General features: G+C 33.4%; 1 protein-coding gene across 11 annotated transcripts; it reads right to left on the bottom strand.

Annotated features, from left to right (window-relative positions):
* Nucleotides 1-240: 240 nt before the first annotated feature.
* Nucleotides 241-12,193, bottom strand: LOC127119767 (pentatricopeptide repeat-containing protein At5g39710). 11 transcript variants are annotated; one of them, XM_051050079.1, is made up of 7 exons: nt 9,853-12,193; nt 7,651-9,001; nt 7,330-7,383; nt 7,131-7,229; nt 5,588-5,816; nt 772-868; nt 241-619 (listed from the first exon to the last, which is right to left on the bottom strand). In XM_051050079.1, exon 1 carries the CDS (start codon nt 11,917-11,919, stop codon nt 9,925-9,927), a length of 1,995 nt encoding a protein of 664 aa, XP_050906036.1. In that variant the 5' UTR covers nt 11,920-12,193; the 3' UTR covers nt 241-619; nt 772-868; nt 5,588-5,816; nt 7,131-7,229; nt 7,330-7,383; nt 7,651-9,001; nt 9,853-9,924. The 11 variants fall into 11 exon arrangements, with proteins under 11 accessions (XP_050906036.1, XP_050906037.1, XP_050906031.1 ...); XM_051050083.1 differs by lacking the exon at nt 7,330-7,383 and having other exon boundaries at nt 246-619; nt 7,651-7,780; nt 8,796-9,001; XM_051050080.1 differs by lacking the exon at nt 7,330-7,383 and having other exon boundaries at nt 7,131-7,221; nt 7,585-9,001.
* Nucleotides 12,194-12,688: the final 495 nt, after the last annotated feature.

The raw sequence follows: 12,688 nt of genomic DNA, 5'->3' as shown, positions 1-12,688 counted from the left end.
ACATGTGCTACATGCAATGACACATACACTTGATATAATAAAGTATGCGTCAATTGCATTGGTTTCAGCTGCATATATGCGTCAATGGTATTCACGCCTATGTTCAATGATAGCATGCATGCGCCATTACAACTGACGCATGTTTTAGAGGTGTGCATGAAACATGGTTATTTTGGAAATTAAATTGAAAAACTTGATTATTTAAAAAAAATCGCATTTATAATATCCCAAAAACACCGATAAATTTGCAGCATTTCCGTGAAGGAGACCATCCCTAACCTGCACAGCAGTGTCTCTAACAGCACCAGGACCATTTGGTATGAACACAGACAAAATTTTGACTATACTTCAATTTCCTTCGCGGCGTTGAAGTAGAGTTACCAACATGTCCATGACATATTTAGACCGGGTACGATTTTGGAGAATGCGAGAAGACTGTCCCTCAATCCGTCCACGATAGCTTGACGATGATGAGCTATACCGAGTCCTGATAGATACTTGGACTCAGCTTCTCCTTCAGCTTTCTTGATCTGCAATATCTTTTCTGCTTCAGCTTTCTTGATCTGCAATATCTTTTCTGCTTCAGCTTTCTCGTTTGCAGCCAACCTCATTCTCGCCGCTGTTGATGATATCGCAAAAAAAAATTAGAATATAACTGCAACTGCCATGATCAATCAAAATTTTAGCGTTTATAGTATAACCGATTATCATATAAGTGTTTTCTTAAGCAAAATGTTTTCTTGTTGAGGAACCAGAACTAGAATATATTACCTGCATTGATCTCATTCATTGCTCTCTTGACATTAACATCAAGCTCGATATCAACAATGAGACTCCGGACTATCTCGTAACCGTAGGTCGACATCGCCTAAAACATTAAGGTTGAGTTAACTTGTTAATGAACATGATTATAACCTTCTATGATATACTAAGGTAACATTTTATATAAAAAGGAAAAGAAAAAAGAATAAACACCTTCTCAATGCAAAATATCAAAAACCTTTTAAAGAAGCAAGCCACTAAATTATCGTTTATGGTATAACAGAACACAACAAAGTAAGAGCCACAAAACCACAAACAAAAAACATCAAATAAAGCAAAAAAGACTCACAATTTTAGGTTCAAAAACACACCACAAAAAAAAACAATTTTAAGTTGTTCCCAGAAATCAAACACAACAACAAAACAACCATTTTTAATATATAAAAAAACTCTAAATTCAAGAAAATAAATGTTTCAATTTTCTGAACAGCCAAACAAAATAAAAATAATAATAATATGAGAGAGAATTTTACATTGTAGTTGCAGCTAGAGAGAGAAAATAATTGAAAGTGATAATTAATCTAAGTATGTGCAAAATATTATGTGATTCTTATATATACACTAAAAAGTACAACAACCTATTTCTCGGAACATTTGATTTGAATCTAACTGATTTGGAATCGAGCTGAAATAAGAAGATATTGTTTTCTAAACTTAATTTTGATTTTAAAGTGAAAAAAATTACAAATCAAAGAAATTATTAATTGTAGGGTAAGTTTGTTACTTTATTTTTAAATAAAAAATAACTGTTATCTCATAGCAATTAATAATTTCTTTTATATGTAGTTTTTTCACTTTTTAAAATCAAAATTAAGTTAAGAAAACAATGTCTTATTATTTCAAACACATGTTCGCACTACATATGGTTTTCAATAAACAAAAACATTGTTTTCAATAACTTTAGTTAATATTTTGCACCTACTTGCATAGTAGTTATTTTTTATTTAAAAATAAAGTAACAAACTTACCCTCACAACCTTTAATTATTTTATTTTTTAAAAAATAATTACAATAAATAAAAGATAAAATAGAAGGAAAAAAAATAGACAACACCAAAAAAAGATTTTTTTTCCTTTATATTTTGTTATAGATAACTATTAAAATAAATATATTTCTTTTTGAAACTCAGTAATATACTTTAGTTGATATCTAACTAAGATTAATATAGGATTGTGTCATGGAGTATTAAATAGTTGAATCTTGAACAAGAAACAAAAAGATTAAGATAATATCTTCTTAGTTAAAAAGTAGATATGAGAAGTTTATGACATTAGAAATGTACCATAAATGAATTTTATCTTCTCCTACCCTCTAAATCTCTTGACAACATATTATTGATTGATGCTTATCTTCTTTTATTTAGTGTGAAATTTAAAAAATGGACATTAAGCTCTAAAATTGGCTTTAGGTAGTGCTATTAAGATTACTATACCGTTTCTATGTTTCTACCATTGAAGTTAAGAAGAGGTAGGTACATTGATTACTTGCTTTTAGAAATCTTTGGCAAAACAGTTGCTATTAAGGATTACTAGCAGAGAAATGTTTTATATGGACAAAGAATTTATCTTCTTATAGACTCCATAGAGTAATTCAATTTGATTAAAATGATAGCAATGACTTATAATTTGCAATGCTTTAACTTAATTTTCTATGTTTTTTATTTTGTTGAAACTGTGAAGGAAATATGCTCGTGACAACATGAATTTCCTCACGGTTTAAGAATTTTTTTATTCCATTAGAACGTTATAGATATGAGGATTAAATTTTATTTATCACACAATGACATGGAAGATACAATTTCCTTGTCACCTGACTTTATGATTAAGAATTTGTCAAGGATATGATAAAATTCCAGATAGTCACTCAATTGTCAATAACAAGTTTTCTCTATGATAGTACTTGAGATGAAAATATTAGAGCTTATAGAAACAAATTATGTTGTATGTGAATCAACTTGAAGATGTTATGCAGTAAGCATTTTAAGTTGACTTCATGAAGTTTAACACCAAGATACAAACACAACTCAAATCTAGAACTTAGATCAAGTATGCAAAACAACAGATGGGACGGTTTTTTTAATAGAAATATTCATTTTCCTCAACATTAAATTACTTTATAAATAATAAAATAAAATAATCTCAAAAAGTTATGTACAAACTAAGCATTTACCATATATTTAATATTTCAATTATCAAAACTAAATAATAAAGTACATAATAAAATAAACGGGACGAATAATAATGTTCCGTTTACCCAACCCATTAGAAATCGTCCCCAACCCACCCATTGACATGCCTTCTTGATCCTAAATTCTAGATTTGAGTTTTGATTTTATGTTAGTTCTAAGATTTTTCTTTGTTTTATAAATAATTTGTGTTGGTAAACTCCGCTATTTCTTGGGTATTGAGGTAGCCCAATCTAAAGATGGTTTGGTGATTTTTCAGCGAAAATATGATATGGATATTTTGGAAGAAACAAGTTTGTTGAATGTCAAACCAGCTGATACTCCTATGGATCAAAGTGTCAAACTACTACCCAATCAGGGGGAGCCTCTATCTGACTCAGGAAGGTATAGGAGATTGGTTGGAAAGTTGAATTATCTCACAGTCACACGTCCAGACATTTCTTTTGTAGTTAGTGTGGCAAGTCAGTTCTTAAATTCCCCTTGTCAGGAACACATGGATGCTATTATCCGGATTCTGAGATACATCAAATGTGCTCCAGGAAAAGGTTTAGTGTATGAAGATAAAGGACATACTCAGATAATTGGATACTCTGATGTTGATTGGGCAGGGTCACCCATTGATAGACGATCCACCTCTGGGTATTGTGTACTTGTTCGAGGAAACCTTATATCCTGGAAAAGTAAGAAACAAAACGTAGTTGCAAGATCAAGCGCTGAGGCAGAGTATAGGACCATGGCAATGGCAACGGCAACATGTGAACTTATTTGGTTAAAGCAGTTGCTCAAGGAACTTCAAATTGAAGAAGCAAGACCAATGACACTTATTTGTGATAATCAAACTGCATTGCACATTGCTTCAAATCCAGTCTTCAATGAGAGGACCAAACATATTGAGATAGATTGTCACTTTGTTAGATAAAAGATCGAGTCAGGTGACACCGTCACAAGCTTTGTCAATTCTAATGATCAATTGGCAGACGTGTTTACAAAATCTCTAAGAAGTCCCCGAACTAATTATATATGTAAGTTTGGTGCATTTGACTTATATACTCAAGCTTGAGGGGGAGTGTTGATATTTATAAATACATAGTGTTAGAATATTTGTATATAGACATCGACTATATCATGTAATTAGTTGTAATCTCTCTATATATAACGAAGTCTCCGTAGTGCTTTTAAAACACACGGTTTAATCTAAATTTCTCTTAATCTCTCCTAATTCAATAGTTGTAACAAGGGGCGTTTATCCAAAAATAACATATATATGAAGCAAGAGTGCTGACAAAAAACTTCACAATGTCAACTTAAAATGCTTAAAGGAAAGAAAAAAAAAAGGACTGCCTTTACAAAGTCTTGCAAATGAAGTATTTAGATACCAACTCCCTTAATGATACTCGAGGGCATAAGAAATGTTAGACAACCAAGAGCATGCATAATACTTTCAAGTTGATTTACATACATATTAATTTATTTTTATAAGCACAAAACTAAGCTCCAATATTTTCATCTCAAATAATGTCATAGAGAAAACTTCATACTGAATATTGAGTGACCAGTTTAAAAAATTTGAATTATCCAATATGCTTTGCATATATTTCATCAGTATCCTTATCGTAAAAGAAATTCGTGATAGAAATTCTATCATATCCTTGAACAAATTTGTAATCATAAAATCAGGTGAACAATATAACTTCAAAACATCCAAGGAAATTGTATCTTGATGAAGAAAATTTAATCCTCATATCTATAATGTGCTCTTCTAACACTTAAATGCAATAAAAAAAAATTTAACCGTGAGAAAATTCATACTATCTCTGGCAAGCTTCCTTCACAGTTTCAACCAAATAAAAAAATACATAATTAAGTTAAGGCATTGTAAATATAAGTCCTGCTATCATTTAATCAAATTGAATTATTCTATAAAGTCTATAAAACATTTCTGCTTGTAATCCATAATAGCAACTGTTTCGCCAAAGCTTTCTAAAAATAAGTAACAAACATATCTTTTCTTAACTTCAATGGTAGATGCATCAACAGTATAGTAATCCTAATAGCACTAGCTAAAGTCAAATTTTTATAGGTAATCTTCAAACCTTTTTAAGTTTCAACACAAAATAAAAGGCGATAAACATCAGTCAACAATATGTTGTCTGATATTCCTAATCAAGACATTTGGAGTAGGAGAAGATAAAATCTATTGACTGGTATATTTAAAGGTAAAATGCAGTGATATACTTCACTCATCAATAATACATGACAAACAAAATTTCCATAAACACACATGTGTCAAAACCAAAGTCATAAACTTCTCATATCTACTTTTTCACTCTGAAGGTCTTTTCTTAATCTTTTTGTTTCTTGTTCAAGATTCTACTACTTTATACTCCAATACGCAACCCTATATAGTCTCAGTTAAACCAACACAATACTCAGTGGCATGTTACTCTTGATGTACTTGGGTTTCTCAACTGAGGAACCTTATTATCAAAGACAATAAACTTTTACACGGTGCCTTCCTACAAAAATAATTAATAATGATAAAGAGGGAAATTTGTACATGAAGTGTAGAAATTTTCTGACCTGCCTAGGATCAAGATGAGCCAAAGCAGAACCATACAATAAGAAAGACAACTTGGGAATTTCTTAATAATTTAGCATTGCAACTTGCACACCTCTATCTTATTAACTGCTTTTTGTAGCTTATTTTCTCTTGAGCCTTCTAGTCCCATGGAAACAAAGTGAACTTCAACCAAAAAAACACGGTAATCTTCGATTGAGAAATATTCATCTTAGGGACGTTAATTTGAACCTGGAACCAATTCAATCAATAAAAATTTAGCACATATTTAATGGAAAACAAAGCACACTCAGCTGAGACAGGAAAATTCAAACATGTTTGAATCTGAACCAGTAATATTCAGAATTTTGAACACCTACTAATGACTCAGCAAACAAATTTTGAAGTTTTTTGAATTGAATCAATGGGAATTAAAAAAAATCCATGGGAATTAAAAAAAACCCATGGGAATTAAAGACCTAATTAGGACATCAAGAATTATGAACATGAGAGACTGCCAATGCCAACCACAACGCTAAGTTTCCCAGTGTAAAAAAAAGATAATATAATTAGTCAAGGACCCATCTTTATAAATTTGTGTGTCGGCCACCGCATAGAGTAGTGCTCTAATAAAACCAAAATTTTCAATTAAAACGAAACGGTATATTATAGGATGAAAGTCTGAGCTCGGGAGCTCTACAATTGAGAAACAGAAAACAATAGACAAGACTCCTGCCAGAGAGATATTCTCTCCAAACCAAATTCTTAAAAACTTCTCAATGATTCCTACTCTCACCTCCTCTATCTCTTATAACCCTCCCTTGCTAACAGAATATTGTCACGTCATTCTTATTTCCCTATTCGGCCTCACTATTAGAAAAGCTATGTTATCAATCTCGGATAATGGCACGACGCGGCCATCTCTATAAATGGAACGGAACGGGAGCGGGAAGCAGAACGGCTGATATTTAAGTAACGCGGATACTAATATAGTTAATATTAATAAACACATAATTGTCATAATTGTCAAAAACTACTATAAATTAATCAAAATTCATGAAGTATTCATATTTAGAAATAAAAGACAGAAGTCTTCAGCAAAACATATTTGCAAATGCCAATAAAATTCAATAAAATAACCTTCTATCCTCAAAAATTTAAGGGTAATATCATTTACGGCTGACACGGCCGGAGCGGCCGCTTTCACACGGCATTGTTCTAAATCCAATCCCATTATTGCGGTCTTTCCAGCCGAGTCACCCATATGTGACTGAACGGCACGACCTGACGCGGTTTTTTTAACATAAAGGAAAGAACCACAAAACTAGTGTCCCATCATTCTCCTACTTAGCTCTGAGACGCTTACAGATTCAATTCTGTCTGTATCAAATGATGCATACCCATCTAATAATGAACTTAAACTAATGAATTTACATTTAAAATATCAGAATCTAACAATGTAAAGAATCAAAGATAGCCCGAAGAGCTTTATGACTAGAATTTAAAGTATAGCTCTGATATGTGATATAAAGTAAAGGGTAAAAGTTCAGATGAGTTTCTAATTACCTCTCAGCAGATGCGAAAGGATCCAACCTCACTTCACCAAAAGACATCTGCAACATTCTCCATCTATGCTTAGCTTGTTGAAAAAATAGGGCTTGGACGCTACAAAAAAAAAGGCAAAGTTAAGTTAATACTTTGTACTAGTTGGAGAAAATGCCACAGCAGTCAATGAGATGGAGAAAGTGCCACAACACTACAAAACCTTATGAAGGTCCAGAGTTGTTTTTGTGACAGCACACAAATAATGACGAACAGTCTATTCTACAGGAAAATATTAACAGGAATAAGCAAAATCAAGCAAATGTATCATTCTTTTCATCGACTGACCTAAGCAAATAGCAATATAATAGTGCAATAATTAGCAATATTAGTAGACAAAACAACAGACTGGCGTTCAATGTCCAAAAGCAACATAATATTAAACCCACAGGTGAAGCATGTTTAATGTGACATTTACCATATATTTCTGTCCATATGCACGGATAATTTATAAATATTGTTCTGCCACAGCCAGAAGACTTACATGGTGCTCAGACCGACACAAACATCTTCAGATAGGGGTATCAACAATGACGGTACGTCAACAAACACATTTAAATCAACCTCTAGTACCGCTGTTTGGGAAAGGTTAGATCAACAGATCCCACTGTGTCCTGCTCAGCAAAAATGCACACGCTCCTTCAAATATACCAGCGAGCGAAGGCCCAAGGTCTTGAAAAATCTATGTTGCAAAGAAGAAAAGTACTCCCGTTGGCAGTTAGACTAGGATAACATTTATGGGTCACTTATGTGTGTTTTAATTTTATATATATGGACATCAAGGAATAACTAATAAACAAGAAATACAAATGCACGCCCTCCTCATCAAGTGCCAGTTTAAGAACCCAAAATGCAGATAACGGCCGCAATCATGCATGTGTGCAAGTATTCTTTAATATGGCATTGTAATCAAATGATGAACAACCATAAAAAATTGTGTTCTAAAGTTGCCTATCAAAAGTCGAAGCTTTGCTGCACAAGAAAATGCAACCTTCCTGTTACTTCAAGGATATTTGAATACTCCAAATAGTTTTTTATAATTATCATCAAATGTAAAATGCCTCCTATCATCAAGTATATGAGACTCAAAAAAGAAAAACAAAGCAGACTGGGTAGCTTTTATCCAATAGTAAAGGAGCTCGGCTCACACAATACAACACATCAACAATTTCAATCTGAATCTTAACCTTCTTTTATAGAATTCCCGTAATTAATATAATTATGAATTTTCATGAATTTGGTATATTATCTCACCATCTTACTATGACTCCAACATCTGGACTTTACGTGCCAATTACACTAGTAGTAGTTAGTAGTCCTAATGTTTATAAATATGAATAGACAACCACCTCCACTTTTGCAGCGACTACATCTTGCATTTCAATCGCTTTTATATGATCACGATGATTTGACCTTTTTATAGAAAATGAATTCATTGTCCCGACTTGTCATAATATGACAGTGAACATCAGATAACAATCAAAAGGGAAAGACGTAGAAAATAACTGTGTTAAAGTGTTAAATAGTTCACAGAAAAGCACTCTTCAAAAGTGGTGCTAATCTTAGCAGGAAATATGGTGTTTCAAGTATCAATTATTGACAATGACATGGGTATTCCATTTAACTTACCATGTTTGACTCTCTTTACGGACCCAATCCAATTTGTCTTCCTTGGATCATTGCACTGGAAATGAAATATTTGGATCTGGCTTGTGTGCAGTCACAAGTCAATGACTGCATGCAGTCAGCAAGTTTGAGGCTGTCCGATTGCTGGCTCCAGCTGACTGCATGGAGTGGCGACTGCACCTAATCCGAATTCAAAATATTTGACCTTCCTGTTTTGTTACACACGTGACAAGCAAAAAAGATGAGGATGATTATAATAATAAATTACTAATACTAAATTCTTTTAATATCTTCAATGTTATAATCCTCGTTACTATTATTTACTGCAACAAAAATATATCATTTCATAGAAACCAGCATTTGTGGTTTAATTTAACTTGACGATATAAAGTGGGTCAACATAGAATTGGAAAATATGAAGATATTTGGTAAATCACAGCAGGAATGGACCCAAAACATTTGTTTAGCTGCAGGTGGAAGACTTTTGCATTAATATTCAATATTAAAAATAAATAAATAAATAAATAAACAAATACTTAATGTGTCATACATGTAATGTAATACTATATGATTACTATTGATATTTTTAATCAATTAGGCTTTAGGATGATGAGTACGATTTAAGTGAACTTTTACAGTGCTAGACTATATATATATATGCCCTGTTTTGGAAAATGTTATACAGAATATTCTTGTATAACCCAAAATGTAATTGTGTTTGTACATAGAAATGTGAAATTCAATATGTATGAAATGAAACATTTCATGTTAGCATTATGAATCTCATTTTATTGACTTAAAAATGATGGTTCAAATATTACTCACAAAATAACAAGCTAGTACAGTATGATAATAAATAGCTATATTTTTACCCAAAACAAATAACACGATACGTGGGTGACAGTGAGTGATACATTTACTAAGCACACAGGTTTTATAACGAATATTCGATCAAACAGTTTAAAATGGTTTATCAGTTCAATAGCAAGTTGAGTAACGTAAGTATATAATATAGAGATGTCAAAACATGAGAAGAAAAAAGTTATGTCAAAACACATACCAACTGGATATAATGGAAGCCTTGGCAGAGCTACCTAATTGCACCAGCTTTCAGACGCAGAACCTTACATAATCAGGACAAAAGAGTTGCCCTCATTTCATCATACAACTTATGAGCCTGGTCTATCATGTTTAACTTCCAATATGCATTACTCAAACTAGTATAAGTAATTACATCTGGTGAACAGCCCTCCCGCAACATTTCATAATATAATGCCTGTGCCATAATCATCTCTTCAGCATTACAAAAGGCAATTATTAGAGTATTATATGCTTTCTGATCTGGATATACACCCCTTTCTTTCATTTCCTCAAATAAGTAGTATGCTAAACGCCTTTTGCAATTACGGATACATTGGTCCATAAGAAATGTATATGTTTTGACGTTGAAAGTGATTCCTACTTTTGTCATTCTTGTGAATAACATCACGGCCTTTTTAGAATTTGAATGTTTGACAAAGCCAGTTATAAGTGTGCTATAATTAACAACTCCAGGAAGTACATTCTTTTTAAGCATTAGTGGCAGAAGCTGCAGTGCCTTTTCTGGAAAATGTTCTCTACAAAGCATGTGGATGAATTCATTATATGAATATGGGTTGAGGTTGACTCCGTGTTCTTGGAATTTCTCCGACAACGCCAAAGCTTCATTGAATTCACGTTCCCTGCAGTAAATACTAAGAATATGATTGCAAGTGATTGTATCTGGCCAGAAACCCCTTTTTTGCATGATACCATAAATTTTCAATGCGTTACTGAATTGTCTCAATTTGTAGAACCCTCTAATTAGACTGCAATAACTAAAAGCAGAGGGAGCAAAATTATTGCCACTCATCTCCTCCATAACATTGATAGCTGAATGCATGTCACCTTTCCTGCAAAATCCATCAACTAAAGTTTCATACATAATCTGATCATATTTGCAACCTGAAGCTCCGATTTCATGGAAAATATTCATCAAGCTTTGCATCGGCCTATTCTTGCATAGACCGCGAATGAGAGAAGTATAGCTAACAATGGATGGTTTTATTCCATAGAGCTTCATATCTGTCATCAAGTCAATAGCTCTCTTATCATCTCCATTCTTGCAAAACGCATCAACTAAAATGCTATAACTATAAACATCGGGAAGTATTACACAGTTTTTCATTTCTTCCAAAACTATTGAAGCTTCATCTACTGCACCTCTTTGACAAAATCCATATATGACAGCATTAAAACAATGACTATTGAGAGGCTGGTTTTTTCGGTGCAAGTCACAAATTAACTTCAACGCAGCCTCAATAGAACCAACTTTACAAAGTCCCTTAATATAAGTACTATACGTAACAACAGTCGGGGTTTCCCCACTCCTATATATCTTTCCTAGAATCTCAGAAGCTCGCCTAATATCAGCACTGCACCCAACATCTCTACAATAAAAGTTCATCATGATTGTATAAGTGTGGATATTCATCTTTGGACCAAAGTTTTTCAAATCCTCAAAGAAACATCTCACACCATCCACTCTATTTGCTTCTACCAAACATTTCAACAAGAAATTACAAGACATTATATTCGGCTGAATCCCAACATCCCTAGCACTAACAAACACATAATAGGCATGTTCAAGCATAGAGTTTGAAGCAAAAACTTTCATAAGCATATCAAACACAAAACCAGACCTTTTCACATGGTGTGGCGAATCAAGCAAAACCGAAAACAACTCGAATGCGTCTAGGTTTTCCTCTTTATAGTACCCAACAATATCTCTAAGCAAAATAAAGACTTCCAAACTCATACCAGCCAAAGAATAGGTGTGAATGATCATTCTAAAGGAATTGATTGAGTGATAAAAACCATGAGTTTGAACCAAACCTTTGAACCTTACTTCCCTTGCAACCCCCCAATTTAAGGACTTGAACACCTTAACAACCAAACGAGATAATTTCATCGGGGTTTTAGGAACTGGAGCATTGAAATTTGGAGTTTCATCTTCCAACAACAACGCGGAAGAATTGGGAGAATAGAACCTGAAGAAACGTGGTTGTTGGAAGTGAACTCTGGTGCGGAATAAGCATTTCACCGCCATGAAAATTTACATGTTAATCATAGCGCAGCCATTGTAAAGTTGGGGAAATTGAAGTGAACTTAGAGAAAGAGAAGAAAATAGGGTTTGTTTGTGTTGAGTAATGAGTAGTGGGCGTAGTAGGTTGATGAAGCGGTGCTCTGTTTTCCGGTTCGGCGTTTGTTCAGCTTTTGGTAAGCGGCGGAACTAAACAAAATCAGACAGTAGCATTGGATATGCAAGGAGCACGTGACCTACATTGGTGTTGAGTGTGTTTGAGTGTTTTTTTTTAGAAAATTGGATATCCTCCTGGCGCAAATTTTAAAAACTAATACTTAAAATTACAATAGATGACAAATCTCTCTTCAAAAGAATTTCTTTTCAAAATAACTAAATTTTTTAAAAAAAATATTCTAAAATAATCAATTTTTCAAAAAAAATACCAAAATAATCAAGTTTGGTAGAGGATGCGTCAGATGAATTGGCGCACCCCCATACTAATAAGAGGAGGCGTCAGTAGCATTGGCGCACGTGCATTGGGCCTCATGAGGAGGCGTCAATGCTTGTGGCGCCTGCATTGGCCCTCATGAGGAGGCACCAATACCTCTGGTGCCTGTGTGTATTTTTAATGGTGAGCGTCAATTCGTGTGGCGCCTGCTTGTGATGGTCATGTGGGTGTCAATTCATCTGGCGCCCACGTGTTTTGTCCAATAGATGTTCTGTCTCTATAAATACCACGTCTTGCATACAATTATTTTCACTCAAATTCATCTCCTAGTCTAGTTCAACCATA

This window comes from Lathyrus oleraceus, chromosome 2 (genome assembly GCF_024323335.1).
Source record: "Lathyrus oleraceus cultivar Zhongwan6 chromosome 2, CAAS_Psat_ZW6_1.0, whole genome shotgun sequence".
In the NCBI taxonomy this organism is placed as follows: Eukaryota; Viridiplantae; Streptophyta; class Magnoliopsida; order Fabales; family Fabaceae; genus Lathyrus; species Lathyrus oleraceus.
This window is presented reverse-complemented; position numbering and strand designations above follow the sequence as displayed.

What these genes read in the sequence shown, in the direction of transcription:
- LOC127119767 (XM_051050080.1), bottom strand. Translation starts at nt 11,919, where the DNA reads ATGGCGGTGAAATGCTTATTCCGCACCAGAGTTCACTTCCAACAACCA.